At 38.8% G+C, this 25,618-nt stretch overlaps 1 protein-coding gene and 1 long non-coding RNA gene across 3 annotated transcripts in view; both read left to right on the top strand.

The window, feature by feature from the left end:
• Nucleotides 1-9,823, top strand: part of msraa (methionine sulfoxide reductase Aa) — a 95,321-nt gene extending 85,498 nt beyond the window's left edge. The window contains exon 6 of one of the 2 annotated variants that reach the window (XM_088624914.1): nucleotides 9,132-9,823. In XM_088624914.1, coding sequence (XP_088481040.1) covers nucleotides 9,132-9,296 — 165 coding nt within the window. In that variant the 3' untranslated portion in view covers nucleotides 9,297-9,823. The remainder of the gene's footprint in view (nucleotides 1-9,131) is intronic. The other variant, XM_088624915.1, reaches the window with a different exon arrangement.
• Nucleotides 9,824-16,819: 6,996 nt separating this feature from the next.
• LOC148674617 (uncharacterized) lies at nucleotides 16,820-24,720 on the top strand. Its single transcript, XR_015935354.1, has 2 exons — nucleotides 16,820-17,350; nucleotides 23,738-24,720. It is a non-coding gene; the product is annotated as an uncharacterized LOC148674617 (long non-coding RNA).
• Nucleotides 24,721-25,618: the final 898 nt, after the last annotated feature.

Genomic DNA, 25,618 nt, shown 5'->3' with positions numbered 1-25,618 from the left:
TCTTTTCTCGAGCCTAGCTTTGGTGCCTCCTTTTGTCCCATATATAGCTAAGTTGCTGTAACCTAGGGAACAGAATAATACGCTGCATTTGATCAAACTCTCTTTTTACCTCTGATGTTTCCTGCATAGTTGCTATAGCACCAAATGCCTCAGACGCACAAGATTCCTGATTCAGTGACCTGGTTTAACACATTAAAGCAGTGCAAAGGGCTGCTACCTGAGTCCTGACCTGAATTTAGTGCATTCAAGCCTTAACGACTTGACTCAGTAGGTCTCACTCTCATGCCACCAGTGCATCCACATCCTGAGAGAAGCAGAGAGGAGGAGGAGGCTACCCTAGTCTACCTCACCTGCAGAATGTTTGAGGAACGCTTTGCCTTAAGCACTAAACAATAAGTGGCACATAGCAATTGATCAGGAAAGTCAAGTCACATAAGTAATCTGCAATTCAATTTGGTTCAGTCATTTGATTTCAGAACCCAGCCTACCCTTTTGGCAAAGATTTTTTCACTTTTTTCTTTAATGTGTTTAATTTCAAAATTTACATTTTTCAGTTTATAACTGAAACGGTTCCCATTTCCAGTTTATAAGTGAAAAAAGTCATATACCTTCGAGTTTTTCTCCACTCTTTGACCATAGCGTTATGTGTTGTATTAGCCTGTACTGCAAAACTGGTCTCCTTGGTGACCACATCCTGTAAAAGCAGTGTCTAGCTGACACGATGTGAAAGTTACAAATAGCACATCTTAGTGTAGCAGCAGCAAGTGTCCAGTTTCAATCGTATCTCCCTGTGCCAGCTTGGATTCATGCCAGCAGGGTGCTTGGCATTTCTTCAGCAGAAAGCTCACTCTCCTGTTAGATACCGATTGAGCAGCCATGCTGAGTTATTCAGCCTCTATAAAATGACAGTTACGCCCTAGTACATAGCGACAGTTTCTGAGGGAAAGTAATAGCATGAGGTTTGCCAGAGCTGATGTGTAAAGAGCTGTATAAAATGCTGTATAGACAGTATTTGCAAATGCCTATAATTTATTCAAGAAACAACATATTTTATTAATGAGAGTTTCATGCCATTTAGTGCCTTGGAATTCACTGAGAAAATATGTGGTTACCCTACTGAATTGGTAGCAATTGTATTAAATCAGTCATAAATATCAAAAGTTGTTTTTTTTCAATGTTTTGAACCACACATACACAAGCTTTAAAATGTTGTCCTGAATTTTGAGTTATGTTCTACATTTGTGGGATTATTTATTCATGACTAAGCAGAGGCAATGGATAAAAAAGATTAACTTTCTTTTGATCAGAGAAGAAGCAGATCGTAAGAGTTAGATTATAGAGAAATAAGATTCATTTCACTTACTCAAAGAAAGGTGAGTGAGAAAGTTGTCTTTGTAAAATAGCCTATGCACGAAAAGGTCATTTGACATGGCATCTAGTGGTCTCTTCGAAATCATGCTACGGCAAACTGTGACATTTACTATTCACTAAATTTTAGCCACCCCCTCACCTCTTACATCTCTTAAAGTAAAAGACCTTTATTCCTCATCTATTTATTTTGTAAGCAGTGAATGGATGGTACTGTAGGATGTGGATACTGTGTGCCTTAAAGAGCCCTGGGCCCATTTTCTTACATTTAGATTAATAGATATGACTCTTTACATCAGTTCATTCACCTTTGAAAACATCTATTTCCAAAGTAAGGAAGGGGCTTCAGACAATGGGAATGTTTGCATCATTCATTCTGTCTCCTGTCAAGCATATGCAAATTAACAGTCATGCACAGACTTTTTCACTTCCTTTGAAGTATTTATATGGATGTTTGGATGAGACTTGGTCTCTCAGACATTGCCCTTGAAAGGTATAGATTATATTTGCTCAATAGATGCCATTTAGTCTCTTTATATCATTTTTCTTTTGACTCCGGATTAATTATTTCTGGTGTGCTACAAAATTCTCTTTTGGGATCCTTACTTTATAACATGTACGGTATATGCTGCCTTTAGGTCAAGTTATTCAATGGCTTATAATGAATTTTCATAGTTATCCTGATTAAATTCACATTTCCTTAACTCCTATAGTTAAGTTCTGATAGATCTGACATTCTGTAATGGAAACCTGGCTAGCAATTGAGCAGACATGCTTTTTGATAACACTAATATCAACAGCAACACCTTTTTATCTATCTCGAAACTTTGGGGCTCATGTGTTACTAGTACAGTCTTTTTTCACTGGTGTAATATTGCTGGTTTATGTCCTTGTCTTCAGCTGGTAGAGTTCGATAGGTCAGTTCATGCATTTGTCAACTCAGGACTAGTTTATTGTAATGCATTGCTCTGTTTACTTTCCAACATGGCTGCAGTTTGTTCAGAATGCAACCACTTGTGAAAAGCTCATGGTTACATTTCATTTATCTATATGGCTATGTGGCTATCTTATTGAATGTACCAAACTTCAGAAAACACAACTTTTTTTTTTTTGATGGGGCTTCTGAATGAGAAATGAGCTTGCATCCTGCTCCAGGTGAAGAAAAAGTATTCAGTGTTGTATGTTCTTTGCAAATCAAAATGTACCTTTATAGGAAACATTCGTTTTAGTTCCTCTTCTCATAGTATGATTTCTTTTAGATTTTTTAGTGTCCTTATATAATTGTAATCACAATGATATAACTTGCAATAAAAAGGTTTCTGCAGTGCTTTCTACATTCAGTTCTTTACATTTTGACTATTTATTTTGACATCAGTGTAATGTATCATTTATTACAGAATATGTAGTTTTGTGTTATAATACTTAATTTGATTTGATACAATCAACAATAATATAAGGACAATACTATACATTCTGAGAATTTTATAATTTGATAATTGATTTCTTTTAAAAGCATTGCATTTAAATATACATATTTTAACAATTATTTGGTGGTGCCACAAGAAAGAATATAAAGTACCAAAATCTGTGTCATGTACTTAACTAGATGTCATGCAGCTAAAGTGAATGCATACTGTAGCACTGTGCACATGGCCACTGTAGAATACTGAAATTTCCTCACAGGTTTTCACTCAGTTCAGCTTTCAACAGATGAAAGCATGTTATATTTATTTCCTTTATTGGAATGTTGAAGCATATTTTGTGTTTAAAAATATTTAAATAGGCTCATCTTAATGAATTTGTTGGCAAGGCAGTAGCCTACTAATGATAGAAACATAGGCTCTTAATGACTCTTTTCTCAGCCTTCTTTTTTTTTTTTGCTGAACATTTAAAACTCCAATGTAACATGTTAAAAGAATTTGAAATTGCATGATATGCCTTTAAAAGAATTTGGCCTTGGGGGTAAAATTGATTTACTGCTACCTAGCTCCTGTCTCCAGCAGATGCTCCTGACAGGTGCTCACTTGGTTCACAGCAGATGGTCAGTGAAATTAGGTAGCTGGCAGGTTCCTTCACAGAACAGGTTTTCCTTTCACACATCTCCAAGCACAAATGGGGAGAGAGTTTTGGAACGTGGAGTTCTTGGTTTTTGAACGAGTGTTCACTCCTTCTTCAAGCCTAGGTTCATAATTGGTAGTGTTCTGAAAAAACGAATTCGACAATAAAGGGTGTTGGAGCTTGTGTATTTGGTGTCACAGAGTAGTTTTGTTTACAACTAATAACTGTTCTATTCCAGCAGCATTTAAAACCATAATACAATCCTGAGGCTTCAAGGTAAGAAACTCAAGCCCTCTTTGCCTGTAGAATCTTATAAAAGAGCTTCTTTGCACATTTGAAGCTTAATGCATTATGAGAAGGTGCCTCTTATATGTGAAGGGGCTCAGCGGTACTTGTTGTGCACATTACAAAATATGCAACTAAAATCACACACCTATTTTTTATTACATGCATTTTTATTTTCTGCAGACTCACAGCTTTCAAAACAAGTGAACAGAGGGAGAGTATGGAAACTCCACACAAAAAGTACCCCAGGATAGACTCGAGCAATTGAAGCCAGAATTGACCCAAACACTGTGCAGCAGCAGCTCTGAGACCAATCTCTGTGAATTTCATTATAGATAGGTCTAAAATTACACTGCCAGCATTAATATTTTTGTGTTTATTCTAGCTTTCTGGAAAGCATTCAGGATCTTATGGCATTAGAATAGCTGAAAATGGTAAGGAGAGGATGATGGGAACTACTGTATGAGGTGTGTGACTGTCAAAAACAAACAGCAAGACAGAGATCTGAAGCAAGAGAGTGATTAAACTACAAAACAGGAATTCTAAAAACTTGGTGTATACTATATAGATCATCTAATGCAGACATAGCTAAAAGCAGTATTGTGAGTTTAGGGAATTATGTAACAGAAGTGATGTTATATCACTGGAAGATTTCAATTTCCATGCAAAATTTGGGAATTTATCATGGAGAATACTGAAGCTGAAATTGATATGGTTGAAATACTAAATGATTTTTATGTACTGTACCTGATATTTTCAAAGAACGAGGGTATAATCAATTCTGGTACAATCAATCAAAGGAATAGATATTATAGAACCACTTGGGAATTGTGACCATAATATGGTACTGTATCTTTTGATACATTGTTAAATATCTAAAATATTTAATCTAAAATTAGCATTTAGATTTTGAGAAAGGTATATGTTGATGGAATGAGGCAGAGCTTAGATGTGGTAAACTAGGAAAAAATTTTTTCCTAGTTTACCAGAGACAAAACGGAACCAGGAACTATAGACTATAGACTTACTCCTGCTTTTTTTCTGAAGTTATGGAGATGATAAAATAGATTAATTACTTAGAAAACAACAGTATTTTAAGAGACAGTTAACCAGGATTTATAACCTAAATAGAACTTCTGTGCTACCATGAATTCTTTGAACAAGAAACTGATATTGGACATAACATTAAAGCTTATGATATATTTGGACTTCCCTCCTAGAAGGGACTTTTTAGATTCATTGCTAGTCAAGATCTACATCCATGGCTTATATTCTGATATACACTAGTTAGAAATCTAGATGCTGTATATTTTCACATTATTTAAAAATAGGGAGAAGGGATGACGCAAAAATAGCAACAGGGGTCATTACAAAAAGATGCATAAAATCAAAGATTGACCAGACACCTGAGAAGGGATCCATACAGATAGTAGGAAAATAAACAAATCATACCTCATGGGCAATGTTCCCTCTAATTTTTAATGGCCTGTGTGCGCAAGAATTTAAAGTTGTGCAATTTTTTTTCCAGTGACAAAAACTTGTGCGCACTAATTTGAGTGTATGTAAAATTGTAAACCTGAAATTGTTAATATAATATGTTAATATAAATTGTTAATATGTTAATATAGTCATTCTCATAGAAGCGTAGAGATCCAAAAGACCGGGACAGCGATTGAACCAGCCCAGTCATAGAGACTGAGTGTGGAGCGAGCATGAGCAGTGAGGTACAGTACAATACTACAAGAGCATAGATATCGAGTAGCAATAATAATGCACACAGCCAGTCTTACGTGGTCAATTTTGCATTTTTCAATTGCCGACCATGTTTGTTTTTACGTTATTATCATATTGTTTTGGAATTTAATTTTTTGTGTGCAGTTCAATTTCCTATGTGCACTGATTTCATTACCTTTAAACCACACAGCTTACAAGCTGAAAAAAGGTTTAAATTCACTGGGCTAGTAAACTCTGAAGCTACATTTTGAGTTGTGGAAGGGTGGAAAACACTACCTTTCCACATCGTTGGAAGCCAACATGCTACATTAGCTTCCTTTAAAAAAATAGTCGGATGAAATCCTTAATTTAATTATCTACCATTTACAAAATGAATGAGATGAGCCTACTGGCTTTGTTTGTCACAAATATTCTTTCTTTTACTAAACATTAGTAAATTATTAATAGGCAGGGATAATTTTGCAAACACTGTTCTGTAATTGGATGTTTTCTTTATATTGGACTTCTGATAACTTAAGAAGACCCTGCTTCTGTTATTCAAAATGTTGTTTTCTACAAAAATACTTTTGTTGGCTAGTCCTACCAAGTGTTTATTGCACTGATAACTATAGTTTCTGGCCCTCTTTCAGGCACACTTTTGTCTGAAGACAGAAAAGTAGCATTTGTTGAGGCCTTGAAAGATACCATATTTTCAGTCCTGTTGTTTATTGCACATACTGTAGATAGATTCAAGGCCTTTTCTCTACTTAATAAATAAAATGCTATTCAGTGGTAGAACCAGTTCCCCTTAAATGGTTGTCTGTGTCTTTTTAATTACCACAATCATTTGAACAATTAGTCATTTTGAAGAGCTCAAACTAAAGCTGAAAAAGTTTTAACACGGAGTACTGTATCTCAGACTGTTGACAAACTCCTTTTCCTGACACTACCTGCTGTAAAACATCCATAGCACTGCTCTGAAATTGAATCAGACAGTAAAGAAGACTTGTTAGAAGCTGCCTGACTTCTTCTGACTAACACTTGTGTTGCTGTGCCATGTGACAGTGTGCCTCTGTCTACTTTTGATCCAAATATTTTGTGCATCCTTGTGTGACCCAGAAAAGTCAAATTTAGTCAAAAAATGCTAGAAGGCTATTGAGGTCAGGCTATCAAATATGACTTTGAGTGTCTTTCTCTGAGTGAGGAGGAAGTGTGTGCCCACTGTAGGTACTTCAGGTTTTATGCAAATTTGGGTGATTTCACAAACTCAGACAATAAGCACAAAACAATAGACATAAATTGTTGAATGTATTTGCAAAAACACCAACAAGAATTAAGGAGAGATGTGATTAAAGATATCATTGTACTGTATGTACACATACAGAAATTAAAAAGAAAAAAAATTAAAAAGACAGTCTCATAATGTATTCTTACCCTTAAAAGCTATAACTAGTCTATTTACAAGTTATAGTATACAAGTGTTTTTTCAATACAAATAAAAAACCCTAAAGATTTGTATGGATTTTAATACTGTATGTATAAATTACAAATCTGTCAAAATGTGTCTTACAGGGAACAATTTTGAGTGTTATACTTTTGCATGTTTTAAGAATAAACAGTCATTATAAATTATGTGAAGATGTATTAATTAGCTGTTTCATAATGCTGAAAGCAGAACAATCTGACAAGTTATTCCAATCCTGGTCCTGGTGTATCTGAAGGTATAATTCACAGAAGAGATTACCTTATTTTTTTCATAATCTTCAGATTTCTGTGTTAATCATACTGGTGGTGAAAGTATTTAAAAACTCAATTTGTGTTTAATTCAGCTACAGTAGATCACATGGACACATTTGACCTAGGAGTCAGTTAATTGCTGTTTAGCATAATCATGTCTCTTCTTTGTTGTGTTACCATGGGACTTGGCCACAGACCCTGAATTCAAGAGGTCAGCCTCAAATAGTAGTCTCAAGCCCATTGTATTTTGATTATGCCATGGGTTTTTTAAGATTCCTAATTGCTGGTTTCAATTAGCCTCTCAAACCAAAGCACTTTTCTAATGCACACATGGGTCAACATTCTTCCTAATGGAGTACCATTCACACCATTATCTCTGAATGATTTCATGATGGGCACCACAGTAGAAACTGGGTAGGTGAGGTGTATGATATTTAACAAAACACAGCTCTCAGCTAGTGACAGCTATGTTTCTATGTTCATCTTTCTTTAATACCCCATGGCAATCAAAAAGTTTATAAAACCTTATACAAACTTTCTGAGGGTCTGTGAAATTACCAAATCCCTTATATACTTCAGAGGATTTACAGCAATTACTCTCTGTGTTTCTAATTATTTTGTGTATTTATAGGGTATGAATACTTTTGAATATTGTTCATTTAGAAATATAATTATTTTATACAGTTATGATATTGATATATTCAGTACACATCTTCACATAATGTAAAGCTTATCACTTTTGATTTTTTGACTGTTAAAACAAATTATATTCTCTTTGCTAAATCAACTTTTAGGTTATGTTTGTTAAGGGCGTGAATACATTTAAATTTGTCAGTATACCTTGTAACGTTACTCATACTCACATACTGTATACATGAAATAACTTATCATAGAAATGGAAATAGAGCAAATTATTGACACTGAAAGAAGAAGGCTCTGCAACAGAAGTATGGACCGAGACCAATACTGATCTGCACCAATTGCAACCAGAAGGTCCATTTGACACCCATATAAAAAGACGCCACATGTATTCAGATGTGGATAATTTATTTTTTAGGGTGTGAGATATTCTCTCATAGCTGGATGGTACTAAAGGTTAAGGCTTAACTTATCAATGTCATTTTACACAAGTGAAAATATTTTGAGATTAAACACTTTCTTGCATGCCTTTGGCCTTCAGCCATGCTGCAGTGGCTTGTGGGATGCAACCATTTTGCTTTGGGGAAAGACACTGCACATCTGGATCATGAAGCCAGAAATCTGTCAGCTTTTTTGTTAGCCAGGCTAATGTGATAATGACCTAATTCTTTCTCTGCGTCAGTGCTTTCCCAACCCATTGTACAAATTGTACTTGTGAAAAAAGTCACCTACCCAGATAAGCATCGAGAATATTCTTGCTCCTGTGTCTTGCACAAAATCAGTGGCTCAGATGGGAAGCTCTTTTTTAACACATTAAATATGGTGCTGTTAAAAAACACGCCTTATTCTTCACTGCAAAAAAATTGAGCGGATAGTAACCATTAAACAACTGCCATGTAAAATAAACAGAAAGGAAAGACTTTCAAGCAAGTGCTGCAGTGGTCTGCAACCATAGTCACAAGATCTTTTTTTTCCCAGCTGAGACCCTAGGCATCCACTCACTGATCAATTTAGTCTCTACTAAAGTCGCTACTTTTGAAGCCCTGTGTTACTATATTTCCATATCTTTGTATTCAGCTTCTTGTCCCTAGCCTCCACATGCTTTTTTGTTGTTAGCTCTTTTGCTCTCTGCCCTGGACTGTCTAAATGTCAGGGCACTAGTCTTTGAATACTGTAGGTACCAGTACTTGGGAGGGCAGGAGAAAACTATTGCTCAGGTTTTAAACTATTACATGTAAAATGTAAAATGGCTATGTCTGTATTTCAATATTCAGTTTATTACTGCTGCTTAGATAAAAGGAAGACCTCCAATTTTGCTCTGTTTTTAACAGGTCTTGACTGAAAATGGTTATGGACAAATAACCACTGAAATCTGCAAAGGCCCAGAATTCTACTATGCTGAGGATTACCATCAGCAGTACCTGAGCAAGAACCCAGGAGGCTACTGCGGACTGGGCGGCACTGGAGTGTCCTGTCCAGTCGGACTGAAGCATTGACACACCTCTCTTATCTTCCTAAGACAATGTGTAGCGGAAGTTGCCTTAATCATCAAAAAAGTGCCATGAATCAGAATTCAATTAGCAATTAAATTAAATTTAATTTAATGGGTGTTAATTAAATTAGTTAATTTTATTTTATTTGATGGGTGTGAGATACCGAGCCTATTGTCTAAGCTGTACATTTACAGGCTAATTAGGAGTTAGGGGTTTTATAAAGTTAAAAAAATACATAATCTAAACAATGGAAGATTTCTCAATATAGTCCATTTAAATTTCTGTTACACAATGCTTATGCTTTTAATGTAAGGAAAAGCTTTCTTGTATTTTTTTTCTACAGAGGTGTTTATTTTCTTTTAGGATAATGTAGGTCATCCAATTAGATGAATATAGGCAATACATATACAGACTATAGATTGTGTAGTTCTGAATATCTGCTTTTCTTTGAGTGACATTTGATGCATTTTCATATTGTTGGATTGCCACTCTCACATACTAAGTGCATTAAAATATTTTACTTTCTGCTAGGCTGATATTCCATGTTAATTGAAGCTTTGTCTGTCACATTGATTGCATATTAAACACATCTTCTAGGAATACAGTAATACAAAACATAACTGACTTCACAATCAAGGGAAAATTGCCCACAGGGTTTGTGCAACTTATCACAAGTTCCCTTGTAATTAGTTAAACAAATTCTCTCGTCTCTATTCCATCAGCCAGGTGGGAGCTGCATTTCAGTAGTGGAAGAAGGGGGGTCTTCTATATCTCCTATATATACTGATGGAAAAAAGAAACGCAACATTTCTGGAATGAGAATATTATAGTTATAGCTTATGTTCTTTTATAAAAAGTTTTCAATTTGTTTTAAGCCCTCTGACCAGCAATACAGTTTTTGCAGTGAGGCATTGCAAATTGCCAATCACATGAAAGCTCGTTAAGTGCACATTTTACCCAACGAGGTACAGGTGGAACAATGCCTGATCAGGTCACCTTTAAAAGGGCCTTAATTCAAAGCTTACAGTAGGTCACTGCAAAAAAAAGGCCATACTTTTCTGTTCATTCCATAATGCCTCGAATGTCACCAGAAGCAAGGGAGAGGGCCATTGGCATGCTGCCGGCAGGCACGTCATGTGGCAGGATTGCCAGGCACTATGGAGTAAGCCACTCCACTGTGTCTTGACTGCAAAGAAGGTTTCAGCTGACCAGCAGGACAGATGACCGTCCAAGATTCTGTCGCCCTCGAGTGACCAAACCAGAGCAGGACCGACACATCAGACTGGTCCATCTGAGAGATCATTTCAGATCTTCCACATTTACTGCTGCTGAAACTGCCAGCAGACACAATGCCTGCATCAGTGACAGCACAGTAAGCTCCGTGCTGCTCTCCTTAGAGCAAGGCGACCTGTCAGAGGCCCTCTGCTCACACCTCCTAGATGTCTCACCCAACTGGCTTGGGCCAGACAGAGGCTGCGATGGACTCGTCAGCAGTGGAATCAGGTCATCTTCATGGATGAGTCACTCTTCAGCCTGTTCCAAGCCTACGGGAGGGCCAGAGTGTGGAGGAGGAGATGTTTTTAAATACAATCAATATGACTTTTAGTGGGTCTTTTAACTTTCTAGGAGAGCTGTTAATAAAACTTGACACTTTGATTTAGGATTGATTTGTAATGATTTGGACCAGAAGGACTAAAGAAAGGACTTCTAGGGTGGGCCTTAAGTTCAGGGGACAGCATGATGGCGTAGTGTCTTTTTTTTCCAGCCGACATATCACCCTGCAGCTCACAATTGGCAGCCCACTGAAGTTAAGCTGGTGTGAGCCTGGTCAGTACCTGAATGGGAGACCTCCTGGGAAAAACTCAGGTTGCTGCTGGAAGTGGTGTTAGTGGGGACAGTAGGGCCGCTCACCCTGCGTTCTGTGCGGGTCCTAATGCCCCAGTATAGTGACAGGGACATTATTCTGTAAAATAGGTGCTGAAACATAAAACGAGGTCCTGAGTCTCCGTGATCATTAAAAATCTCAGGCCATTTTTCGAAAAGAGTAGGGGAGTTATCCCAGCGTCCTGGCCAAATTGGCCTTTACCAATCATGGCCTCCTTATAATCCCTATCGATGAATTGTTCTCTTCCCCACTGATAGCTGGTGTGTGGTGAACGTTCTGGCGCACTATGTCTGACGTAGTATTATCCAGGTCATCCCTGCCTCATAGCAAATGACTTCGCTTTGAACTTAAACTCAGAAATTTAGATGGTAAGTTTATGATGGTAACTTTTTAGTCTTTTTAGTCTTTTTTAACTAAGATGTGCATTTGTTTCTTATACAAAGTAAGTAAAAGTGTCTAAAACAAGGGTTTTATTCATGGGTGTATGTTTTATTCTATAATTTTTCATAATTAAGTAGCCACATAAACAACATAAAGGATTATTCAGAATGATCTCTGAAATGACAACATCTTGGTATGACACAAAGGAAAACTTGACATCTTCCCATGTGATAAACTGAATGACATTTCATTCCCCAGAAAACAGTTCAGAACGGCCTGAAGCCTCCTGCCATGTTAAGACCATCATCTTATGCCAGACTTTGATGTGCATCTGACATCAGTCCTGTCAAGATGTATACGATATTGATGTGGACATTTAACGCATCAGTGGTTCCTAGCCGAAGTCCCAGAAGAACACCGTGTCTCCTAGTTTTAGCCCCTGCTGAGATCTTAATCACAGACTAACTGGTTTCAGTTTTCTATCTGGGTCATACTTATACATGTGCTTTCAGCTCTTTAAAGGTCAAATGGGATTGTTAATTGGTATCAACCCTCTACTACCTACCAAGTTTCAGAACTCTGCCTACTTGTGGGAGTGTCATACAGCACAATTTCCCATCTATGTCGGGTTATCCTAATTGATCAGCTCGTAAGAGCTGTACTGGCAAGCAAGTTGAGGAGAGGATGTGTTCTGTTCTGTATGCTGAAGGTGTTGGAAATGGTACCCTTGAAGTATTGTATTTTTGACACTCAGGACTAGCAAAAGAATGTTAAATAAAAGTTCTAAAGAGCAAGAAGATTAAGTCATCAATTAGAACTTTAGATTTAGAGCTCAGCTGGAATGAAAAACCAGCAGTGTTCCTCCAAGACCAAGATTTGGAGCCAGTGGTCTAGTTACAATATCTGACTTTGCTCATGAGCCTGTACCATGAACACACTTTTAAATAGTTTCTTTTACATATTTAATTATAGTCCATATTTATAGTTCAAATAATCTAGTTAGAAATCAAAATACTATAGTTAATATTTTCCAATACCAGTAATCCTGTTTCTTTTGAAGTTTCAGCCTTAATCATTTCGTCATTTTGAACAATTGGAGAACCTTACAAGACTGTATATGATATACGTACTTACTACTGTATATGATACCTTGTTGGAACATACTGAATAAAGAGCAAATTGTTAAAGTTTGAAAGTAACGATTTTCAAAAGCATTGGCTCTGCAATATAAACAATAAATAGCTGTATTTATTTTAATATAGCATACACAAGTTCAAATACAGAAAGTTGAACAGATACTAAAAAATGACTCTCACAGAGTTATTCCTGTCAACATGAAAGGGTATGGGTTTTCAATAAATAAAGTAACAAGGAATCACATCGTAACCCACTTATTTGCTTTAAGCTGTCAGTATAATAAATAATATGGCCATGGTACATAACATTTTTGAACCTGGTCTCCAATTGAATCTAATGTAGCTGACACCAGCCTAGCTGTCTGCTTCTCTTCATGAGTAATGGACTGTCTGCTGGATGGGTGTTTCTTCAAGGAACTGAAAAAATGGAAATCACCGGTCACAGCTGTGAGAGGGTAAGTCTGGAAGTATTCCATGGAGTTTGGTCATTTAGGGTCTGATGTTATAATGCAGCAGGATGATGCCCTGATACAGTAACTCTGGCCAATGTCAACAAACTGACTCCCTGCAGCTGCAGCTGTAGCAGCTGGTCAAGCATCTTACAGTAACTTAATGTTTGACTGTGACCTCTGTAAAATAATAGATAGATGGTGTGCTGTGGTGTACCTGTGCAGGTATTGTAGAATGCTGTCTGTTAAAAACATTTCTCTCTTAGCGAAGAGAAAAAACAACAAACATCATAAGCATTTATTCAGAACATTGAGCAGTTATAGTTTTTGCATACAAGCTTACAAATTATTAAACAGAAATTTATTTAGAAATAAGAAGGGAACATACAGTATCCGATCAAATTGCACATTCAAATAAACAGCATTATCACTGGAAAGAATTATATGTACAGTAGATCTCCCCTGAAATGAGCAAAGCTTTCTCATTTCCAATGATGAGAGAAAGAGACTGTCTAGAGAAGTTAGTGTGTGATTATTTGGTTTTTTGAATGTGGTCTGAATAAAAAAAGTTAAAGAATGTGTTGGTCAGTTCTTCAGTTCAAAACTGACCAATAAACTTTGGATCTTGGAGGTTCACTTATCATAGATGATCATTATTACATACTGTGTGTAAAGTTAGCTGACTTGGCTTGAGATGAAGTTAACAATCTGCTTTTTCTTGCAAGCTTGCTACAGTAATTAATTATTAGCCAATTATTCTAAGTATAATTTCTGAAAATTAGTCTAAGGCTTGTAAGGTGTACTGTAGGTGGTCAATTTTTTTTAAGTAGATGTTTTTATTTGACTAATCTGAGAATTAGGTTGTTATGGTTTAATTGTCTTAAATCAACTGAGAAGAACATGAATCACTCAGCTTGGATAAACACTAGATGGCACCAATGTTATTTCCAGTATATCAAGGCTGCTTTCAATACAGTACTTGAGCTACAGTGCCTTTTAACACATAATTTTGGAAATACTGTAGAATAAACAGTAGAAAGAATAGCCACTAAAACAAAACAGCATTGTATACATTGTGCCTTAGGACAAAAATTGTGTTTGGTGTGGTATTTACACATCAATGTGAAACACTTCTATAAATACAGTACTAGAAGAATTCATAAACTACTCATAACACAAAGAGGCATAGAAAGGTGAATGGTAACAGTAAAAGCAGACAAGTCAAACAAGATCTATTCAAGGGAGCTAAAATGATAAGTATCTGAGGATAGCATGAAAAAGTGACAAAATTCTAAACCTGAGAGTAAAGATCACAGTAGATCAACATAGAGGTTTCATGGAAGATAGGAAGTTGTAAGAAGTCTTCAGGAACAACTTGGACACAAAGGTAGCGATCTGTTGAGCGACTTAAAGGATGTCTTCTTCCAGAAGTCGTTTAAAAGTACTGATCATATTAATGACGATATACTGTATAACCATTAACATATATATCATATATTGTTTCAGCTTATATTATATTTTACTTTATACTGTATGTTGTAAATATATATACAGTACACTGCAAGAAATGGATGTAAGTAAGTCTTCAGTAAGTCTTTTTAGATACAGCATTATCTTTCAGTGAACATTTGCACATTACTACCAGCCTCCATAAAATTATGATTCTACTCTGGAACATCCATGAATTTCTGTGTGTTCAGGTAGGGAGAAAAAATCCTGTTTGTGGTAAAGATGAGGTAAAATGAGGTAAAGATCTGTGAAAATGTCAAGGCGTAGGGAAGCAGACAAATGCCAATCTGAAATGTGTGTGTGTGTGTGTGTGTGTATGTGTGTGTGTGTGTGTGTGTGTGTGTGTGTGTGTGTGTGTGTGTGTGTGTGTGTGTGTTTGGGCTTTTTGGAAACATTTGTCTGGAATTGGTAATAATTCTTGGCTGGTGTTCAGAGAGCAGCCAAGCAGCTGACAGACCTGCTGGCAGCATTAATCCATTCAACTGGCCACTCCTATATCAGACCAGGTGGCTCTTGTACTCTTTGTAACTCCTATAGTCACTATAAATCTGGCTCTACAGGGAAATCTGGCTTCAAGTACAGGGGTCTGGCATCACAGAATAAGACAGAGGTGGAGGTCCTCAGGCCATTTCACATTTTTTGGTGTTTATTACAAATTCAGATCAACCTTAAATCAGAGCACTGCATGCAACAGGTAACTAAAATCAAAGACAAATACAACCAACAGAATTCTATTGCAATATTTTTATTGGAAATCTCTTGAGCAACTTGATTTACTCTATTAAAAAAATGATTTCTTTTAGCAAAGAGATTAATATTTAAGTTGTAATACAGTATATTCTGTAGCATGTTATACATTATATGAGCCTGTTATTTTAATAGGTTTTGTTATTAGATTTCATAGGCCTTAGTCTAAGCTTAAGAATTACATAAAAATAACTGTGTACAAAGGAATTGTTTTACTGGTGAAACAGCACCATGGAATCAGGATTTAAAGAAGGAACTCAAAACAGTAATAAAAGAGACCTAAACTATCTCTAACATTCCTAACATAGAGTATGTGAAAAATTACACACTGTTGTGATGTGCTTGCTAACATTGAGTACAACATTTTGTTAGAGGTAGTTTAGTTCTCTTTTACTAGCGTTTTGATTATAATTACAGGCTCATTGAAAAGATACGTTTTCTCTTTATACAGTACATGCAAGGAGTGTAAGTTATTGTATAATGGTGTCTGTCATGTGGTGAAATACTAGACCTAAATCAGCCCTCACACACCTCAGGTCTTTATTAACCTTGAAACAGAGGGTCAACTGCATGTACAGTAACTGCTTTTTATTTGTGTGACCAAAACAAAAGAATGGACTTGTACATAATGTGATTAACAATAATACTTTTTCTCCAAAGAGAAAAAAAAGATTTTCATGACCTATTTAATTGCCTCTTTCAGCTTTCTGTTATTTAACCCTTTTCATTTAACAGTGCAATTTTTGTTTCATACATAGCTTGACAAAATATACATAGTTGATACAATTTACAATATGCATCTCATTCAACTAAAAAGAGACCCAAAATTACAGTGCTCCTCTAGCAAATATGGGTAATCTTTCCAGTTAAAAGAAACTTAAATTTACAACAGCCAAATTGCAGTAAAACTATATATAAAAATGTATTTACACTGTTAAATAATATAATGAGAATTAACCAGATATTATCTTATTTTATCCATTATAGCTGTCGTACCTTAACCTGTATTTTAACAATTCAATGGTCAATAATCTAATTAATATAATGACATCAAAAATAAAGGGGGGCATACTCAATAAGTTTGGCATTAACTCTCCTGACCTACAGTAGGTATTGACAGTGACGGCCATAAGGTCAGGGCTGACAAAACCCTTTCACTTGCAAGAAATGAACCAGGGAGGCTGCTACAAGGGTGTAGATGGAGTGTGAGAAAAGATATCCTCATAGGGGGGCAGAACAAGCAAAATAGTTAAAATTTAAGTGATAGTCATGAGGGCAAATAGGTTTTCGGTGCACTTCAGAATCCATGGGTGGAAGCTAAGTGGGGTGAAACTGCACCAGTTGGTTGTCAGAAAAAGGAGGAGTAAGAGGGTTGGAGACCTATAGGCGAATTAGTAGTTATGTAGACTGGAGCAGGCATAGAGGCAGGAGATGGTTCAAAATGTGGAGCCCAAACTAGTTTCATGAGCTCACTTCCTGGGGGAAGAGTGGGAATCAGTGAGCGGAGGAGGGGGACAGTGAAAAAGGCAGATTGGGGAAGGGGGAGAGATGTTACAATGAAGATAAGCAGAGGCTATAGATTTGGTGGGTTATACGCTTGACCAGAAACAGAGAGAAATGGGGAGAGGTATGTGAGTATTGCGAAAAAAAGATGGGGGGTGGGGCAGTAAAGGAAATGGTAGAGGAAGCAGTCATGGATGTCCTGGAGTTCCAGGGAGGGTTGACATCAGGAGATCTGGAAGAAAAGAGCAGCCATACAGGGAGTCTGTCGTTTTCATAGGTAGATGAAATGCTTGTCCGAGATGGTGAGTTGGCGACTACCGTCCTGTCTTGTAAGAGGTGAACAGTGGTCGGACTGCCCACCCTAACTGTGGTAGAAAGGCAGACGTGTGCTAAGAAATGAGGTGTAAACAAAGCGAGGAGGGTGACAGCGGCACAGGAGTGATTAAGGTAAGGCCAATTGTGAAAGACTTCTGTCTCTGAAAATACCTAAATGCTGAATATGAGAAAAATTTAAGCAAGGATGTGCTCAGCAGGTAAAATATTTAAGATCGCAAAAATTATATATTACAATTTTAACCTCTCCCAAACTTCTGTTTAAGAACTCCATTTAGATCAAATAAGTTAATATTAAAGTTCTCATAAGATTACTATACAATATTTCCCACAAACTCCCATATAAATATACAATCATCAGTTACAGAATAACAAAGATTTGCTGAAAAGACTGGTTGACAGAGATGGGATCCTCCCAGAATTTATTTTGTATAATTAATCCACTTTTAGAAATACCCTGATTGTTATTAATTTTTATATTTGTGATAACCTTCTAGTACCAGATTTAGCTGTGTATTGTAATTGCAGGTATAGAAAATATCTTACTAGCTCACAGAGAGGATGGATATGATATACTTAATTTTTAAAAATTAGTTAATGTCTGACTGAAGCTCATCCTTGGTGTACAAAAATAAGGGAGAATAATTGTATTCACGGCAAGATGGAGAATATTTATTTGTGTTATAATGATGGTACATGTTTAATGTGTTTCAATATTAAAACATTTTGCCTATCACAAAAACATGATTCAGATAATGAAGGTATAGCCATTTTTAATACTGGAAATTGTGAAATATGGGCATAAAAAAGTAGACACTTCCATCCTGTGGTGTCTTTAGGAATTGCAATGATACTTAAATTGAGTATCTGTAAATTATAGTAACCTAGAATGAACCATTTCTCATAATTCTCATACTTAATAGTAACAAGCAGAAAGTTCCATTGCAGCAATGAAGTTTTTCTCATGCTTTTTCAGTTTTTCTGTGATTATATTCAGAAAATGAAGTTTGTGTTCACATCTTATCATACTGTATCACCTGAGGGAGTGCAAACTAACTGTCAAGCCCTCGGCAGCCAGAGGGTGCTCTTACTCTGTCCTGTCCCTAGTTTCCTGCCTGGCTGTCCTTCCGGTCCCTCTCTTTCCTTTGGGCTATATATTTCCAGGTCTTGCACTCTGCCCTCGCTCAGCATTGACGTTCGAATGTCCTGAGACCCGCCTAGCACCAGGTCGCCCCACTTCCGCTACCTGAGGGCATAGGTTTCTATACGGCACTCCTAAACTCTTTGCACTAACGAGCCTGGGCCTTTTTCCCGTTCCGCTGCTACGCATATGGGTCTTTTTCCGCTCTCCTGCTCTCCACGATTAGTCCCTTTGGACGTCCGTGACACTAACCTAATTAAAAATGAATATAGATTCATAATTCATTCAAAAAAATTTAACATTCTTTAGAAACAAAAGTCCACATTGTCTTGTTCAGGGTTCTATCACAAAAAATGTATTTAATTAATATTCCTATACATCTTAAGGTTTCTGACTCACTGATTCTGTGTATTCTGGTTACACCCTAGCCCTCCAAAAATACATATGAATATGCATCTAAATTTTTATGGATAATATTGTGACGAAATCATTTCTTAAACAAGTTCGGCAGAGGACAGCAACAGACTAGGGTTACAGGAGTGTGCTATTCACTTGGGAGAGGTAAGGATTGAGTGAAACTGGAGATAGGGAAAGAAAGGGGGAGCACAGCACTTCCATTGATTTACCATGTGGTTTAAAGAGGTAGAAAGGTGGTCCCCTTATATAAGGTGCAGTGGGGGAGGGGAAGCTGCCAGCGAGCAAGGTCGAGGGGTGATGGCACAGTCCAAGGGTCCGGGGGGGAGTGAAGCACTTCATACTTACCCCCTCCAGTTACTCATCTCTGAGGAACACGCCTGAATCCTGGAAATGGACTCTCTGTCATCTCTGCCTTGGTGAGTGGTGCGTACCCAGCTGTGGAAATGCTCAGAAGGAAACCCCAGTGTTTGGACATTGGGCGAAGAGGGAGGCCTCATTTCCCACCTCCCTTGTCTCCCAGGTATCTCTTGCTGGCGGGTCTGTCTCTTCGAGGGCCTTGGGTGAGAGTAATGAAAAAAGACTGGCGATTAAGTGGCCTTACCTCGATAAGGGAGTTGGACAGCCCTTGTGGAGCACCATCAGCTAACCCCATGGGGGCAGGCACATCATATACAGTATGTTTCTTCTCCCACTATGCAGGGGCCCACCCATTTTCCTTCAAGCTTGAGGCAGCAGCATCTCTCTTGATGGGGACTGTGGATCCAGACTTTCTCCTGTGGGTTCTTTTTTGGCAGTGCAAGTGTCACAGCAATGTCTCACATACTGTACATCATGCCAGACGTGCCCCCAATAGGAGGGCTGATGGAGATGTCAGAGAGTCTTGGTCACGCTGCAGTTACTGACTCTGGGCCTGCAGCGCAGTGGGGATCACCACTTGTCAAAGTGATTCACCAGATATTGGTTGTATCCAGTGCCACTACAATACTCCTGGCTCACTCCAGAGAGCCTTGTTAGATGATGGTAATTCTAACTAGGTCTCCATCTCACACCCACTTGATGTTGGCATCAGCTTCTTGACCCTTCCTAAGAAGTAGAGAGTTAGGGCAGCAGAATCTGACAGCTGTTGTTCCTTCTCTTCTCACTGTGCACCATACATGCAGTAAGATGAGATCAGAACTGAAGCACCACAAAGCCTCCTTAAGGGTGTCAAAGGCCTCTTGCCTCACTTCAGTCCATTCAAACTACACTCCAGTCCAGGAGAGTGCGTGGACAATGACTGTGGCGAAGCCAGCCACTAAACAATGGTACCAATTGCCAATTCCCCACTGGACTGGCTTTGTCCTTCTGGGCAGGAATACCATCTCCACTGATGTGGTGGCATAGGAATGAGACCTCTTTCTGCATCAGGTGGCACTTTTCTGGGTGCAAGATGGAGGTAGCCACTTGCTCCAGGACCATCGGATTGTCCACATGTATAAGGTATTTTGTCAGAGGAATGTATTCCAGGACCTTCTTCGTCAGTTGCTCGAAAGTGGCAGGAGCATTCCAGAGACCAAAGAGCATGATCTGGAACTGTCGGAGTCTTGGACCCAGACTGGGCATGCTTCAGGCATCAGCTAGAACAGACAGTATCCACTGCAGAAATCCAGTGATGAGAACCAAGAGGAACCAACCAGATAGCCCAGGGATTTGTCATCCGGGGGCAAGGGGTAGGAGTTCTTCGATTTGACAGTGTTCAGCTTACGGTAGCTGAAGCAGAACATCCTTTTGTTCTTGTTGACCATTACAATGGGGGCCCTCCATAGGCGCTCTGACAGTTTGATGATCCCTGCTTCCTTCATTTCCACGAAGTCCCATTTAGTAGCCCACTGTCTAGCTCCAGAACACAAGTGTAGGCACCCCCTGAAGATTTGTCCATGGATTATGAGATGTATTGTCAGGCGTACTGTACATCTTGCCAAGCCACTGCGATGGCATGCTGAAATCGCTTTATAAGATCCCAGACATACTCACCTTTCTTTTTCATCAAGCCCCTTGTGTTCCTCTCCCACAGAGTCCAAATCACTGCCATCCTTGCTCTCTGCTCCTTTATGTGGTGCGGCATCTTCTGGGAGCGAGGATGAAGGTGGCGTATCATTGTCCATGGCTGGTTCCATGGCCTGGCTCTGTGGCGATGCAGTGCCTGTCAAGTACTCTAGCCAAGTGGGTGCTGCCCGCTGACTGCTAGCCTGTCTCTGTGAGGGCGCTGGATGCTGCCTGTGATGAGATGAGACTGCAAAACCCATGTTCAAAGATGCCATTTGTGGCATCACATGTCCTTTGTGGCTGCCATAGACATCATTGCCGTGGATTCTGCCGGTGATGGCGTGGGCATCCTCTTAATAAAAGAGGAACTGTAGTGAGTTTTAACATACACAGAAGGGTTTTAAGGGAATATCCTGAGAACTAATTGGAACTTAAAATAAAATTGAAATTAAATGAAATAAAAATGCTAAGCAGAGCTGTGGCACTATACGAAATAGGAGAGGATGCATGAAGGACAGTGTTCAATTTACTGCAATTCCAATTCTTCAAGAGATGAGCAATAAATACATTGTCCTTTGGCATAAAAATAGAAAAGTACTTCAAAGAGGTTTAAAATGATCCTACAGTATGTTCAGACTTTCTTTCACACTTCTCAAGAGGCTCCATTCCTTAACAGCTTCTCTCATCTCTCTTTCTTCCTTCTCTTCTACTTTCCCCGAGTATGCACAGAAATACTGTGTGCCAGAGAAACTGCAGAAACTTTTAAAACAATACTTAAACTTCCAGGATGAATTGTGCAGTAAGAAACTACTCAACATCATGACAGAGACCATAAGCAGGGGGCTGTGACCGGTTACAATTATTATCATGTTCTCAACTGTCATGAATCTTACAGTGAAATCAAAGAAGCTGACCTATGGTCCTATTATGTCAAGAGGAGTTCACCAACCACCAAAGAGAGCCTTCATGAACAACATGATTATTACAAGGAAATCAGAACCTGGGGACAGAAGATTTAAAATGGACCAGGATGAAATCCAAGGCAGGAAAGTGAAGGAGCTTAGTTTTTGAATAAAGGGAGGGTTCAGAATTGCTTCAGAATAACTGGCAGAGAAGGTATCACTACTGTATCCAAACAGACAGACAGCAAAAAGGCGTGGCAATTGATTAGAGAATGAACGAGAGAAACATAGTGTTATAGTGTTATAAATTAAGAAGTAAAAGAAAGAAATTCAAGGTTATTGCTACCAACAGAACCAGCGTGCTTCCCAGACCTATTGCTGTTACTGATACTGTATATGAGTTTCAAAATATATATGTGTCATCTGAGAGAACTACAATAATAATTGTATACATTACTTTTCATTAAACCATCTTAGCAGGCAGATGGTATACAATAATTAATGCAAAAATAATAAACGAAGCTATAATTGGGGCACAAGGGCCGAAGAAGCTTAGAAACAGGGGGCCAAAGACAAATACAATAATTGTAACGGGATTCGGTCCAGGTGCTCCGAGCCCCAGATTCAGATGGTCAGGACGCCGTGATGAAGTCTATGCCATTGGGTCTCTCCTGGACCTGCTGGTAGGCGGGCTACTGAGCGTCAATCTTCCAATGCTGAGCAGAGCTGAATAGCAAGAGCACCAGGCTTAAATAATGAGAGACAAACTGAGGGCAGGTGCACATAATCAACTAAAATACGAAAGGGCCAGAGTGTCCTTAAGAGGAGGGATTACGATCGTGACAGTAATGTAAAAGACAAAATAGGAAGTACAATCCCATTTCCTATCATGCCCTCCACCCTAAGTGATACACCATTCCCCCTCTGTGCCCCAGCACATCATCCTTTCCCAGGTAACAACCTCCTCCCTCCATGAGAGGGGACCCCAATAACAATCCCCATCAGAAAGATAGTACTTAAGGGCAGGTCCAACAAGGCTATGCTGGTACTATATCTGCTGCTGCTGTACTGTATATTCAAGGTCGTGTACTGTAAGTTAAAGAAACCACTTCACAATACAAGCTATTAAGGAACCATCATTGTTATAAGTAAACAAATCTAGAAATATGTACCTACTGTACTGTGAGAAAGATTAAACTATTATTATATTTATAATATTGAACTCAATATGTTATTCACTAAAGAAACATCATGTGATTTGCAGACAGTAGACAATTTATATTGAGTACACCTCCAGTATTCACTAACAGCAGCACCACTAGCCTTGAAGACATTAATGATTATGCAACATAATTGCTTGATTGTGGAGACTTGAAGACCGTGGGTTTAGATTGTGAGTATACTGAAATCTGACTATGGTAGGTGCAGGAAAGCCTCGGCTACTGTACAATGACTTATTTCTCTTACCTGGAGTTGAAGCTATGCTAGTTCAGTTCTATATACAGTAAGAAGTGTTATGAATGAGACAAGACCATTCAACCCAGCTGCTATTTGGTTGCTAGAAGATAAATGATACAAGGATCTCATCCAGCTGTTTCTTGAAAGAAGTATGACTGCGTAGCTTATTCCAGACTCCAGACTCTTTTCAGTTTTAATGTCCTTTGCAGCCTCTTCAGCAGTGCTGAAAATAACACATGGAACAAGACAATTTTGAGTGGCATGCACAATAAAAGCCTAATTAACATTGAAGAAACTAAATTATATATATGCTTTGCAGCTCAAATATCAAAAGAAACCCTTAGACAGAAATATAAAATATTCCACTGGTTTGTTATACAGTAGGGGCAGCCTATCTACTGTATATTCAAGGAAAGCTTGTGGTGCCACTGAAGATGTTTCTTTTACACCTTCATAGAGAGTCAAACATTGTGCGCAAAATGGCAGTTCATAAAAAACACAGATATTGATCTTAGCTCATTTCAGCAATCTGAGACAAATCCGATTTGTTCCATATAGAGTGTTTGTAAGCTGCTGCAGGAAGATGCCTGATGGAGGAAGATGGAAGACGATGGTGGACCACGGAGGATACATGAGCAGTGTTGAAGTAACCAGTAGCATTGGAAGGCAGAGCCCACTGAACTGAAAGGTGGAGTAGAAATGAGTGTTAACACACAATGCCAGAGAAATGCTGCTGCTGTCCGTCTGGAACAACTGCTTCTGTCTCAGCAAGAGCCCCAGCTGGCTGAAATAACTGCCAGTTCCAAGGCTTACTCTACTGATGGGATGGTGGTGAGTGAGGCCAAGGCCACTGTCTGGGATGAAGAAGCTTGGATGTGGACTAGCAGAACAAGGCATCTTCTTGCTGGCAACTTTGTAGGAGAATAGGCAGACCAGACTGCTGCACAGTGGCCCAAGGCAAAGCACTGGCTTGCAATCAGAAGAGGTCTAGTAAATGCTGACAAGTGCTCTGTCTAGAGGAAATGTGGCTTCCTGTAGCTCTGAGAGACCTGCAGGCTTTTCTGGTCCTTGCCTTGGAAGATGTGTGCCTTTGGCTGCAGAAGAGCCAGAAAACCTACAAGACCTCCACTCCAAGAGGGAATGTCCAAAACCAAAATAGAGGTCACCCCACACACCCTGACTGTACAGTAAATAGGCAGTCTCTCCGATATCTCCAATAAGAAGGTGAACCTAGAGCAGAAAGAGACTCAGTGGTCTGGTCAGGATCTCAGTCAGATGAGGAGTGTGAACCAAAAGGCTTCTCAGTGCCAGTGACTTTGAGAACTCTGCCAGATTTCACCACATGTGAGTCAGAGATAGACAGAGAACTGGCAGGTTGTTCCATTTTCCCTCCTGAGGTGGACAGCAAGTTGGCAAATGCTGCACCCCAAGGTTCAAAGAAAGAGCTAGCCCAGAGCGGCGAGAGGCTCAGAGGGCTGCTCAGCATTGAGGCCAAAAGGGAAAATCTGCAGGATTCACAGCACAAAAATAAAAGATAAAAATGATTTTTTTGCTGCTGATACAGGATAGCAAGAGCTGCTGGATATTACAGCATCTAATCTGGGTGTTGGGAGTGAGTCAAGCATCTGGTGTGCCTCCCTTCAATCCAAACAGAAGAGCAGAGCAATTCCATAGCAAAGCACTAAGCTCTTAGGTCCCCTGGTGGCTCAGCCAAAGAAACTGAGTAATGTCATGGAAAAAAAAAAGAATTTTACAGAATCAGATGATATGCAGCAATCCATGGAGCAAGAGAAGGGGTGCTTGCTGTAAGCTTTCTTACCAGGACAATTCTAAATCCCCTGAAATGATATAAAAACACCTGCTTGTAGAGGGCAGTGCTCTTATATTACTTCAGGATAGTGAGCTAGGCAGCAGGTATGTTTTGCAGAGACCTTGTCCAAACCATGGAACTGGGCAGAAGCTGTGTCATGGAAAGAAATTCTTGGTTCCTGCAAGCAAGGATAGAATCTAAGAGGAACTCTCTATTTAGGAGCTTCCTGCAGCTCCAAAGCCCTCATTCAGCTCCTCTGGGGCTGTTCATAGCATATGCAGGACTAGTAAAGACATTTCAGGCTACTGTGTAAGCCATGTCTGTCAGTTTTACTGGGGACGATAGCACTGTGACCGTTTTCCTCACCCAAAACAGGAGACCATAGCTGGTTCTGAACCAGGGCTGCACCATGGACAATGGACATTTAGAGTGTCCTCAGAGAGGACAGTGTAGCGATGGTATACAGCAATCCTCAGTTCTTGTGGAAGATTTTCTATGGCATTTAATTCCGTACTTTCAATATGCCACTCAGGGCCTTCTGTCTTGTTCTTTTTAAGCCACTCAAAGGGCTTTGCGTTTGGGGTCATTGTCCTCTTGAAATATGAATAAATATTTTGCAGACTGTTCCA

This window comes from Lepisosteus platostomus, chromosome 3, assembly GCF_059453375.1.
Source record: "Lepisosteus platostomus isolate fLepPlt1 chromosome 3, fLepPlt1.hap1, whole genome shotgun sequence".
NCBI classification, from domain to species: Eukaryota; Metazoa; Chordata; class Actinopteri; order Semionotiformes; family Lepisosteidae; genus Lepisosteus; species Lepisosteus platostomus.
This window is presented reverse-complemented; position numbering and strand designations above follow the sequence as displayed.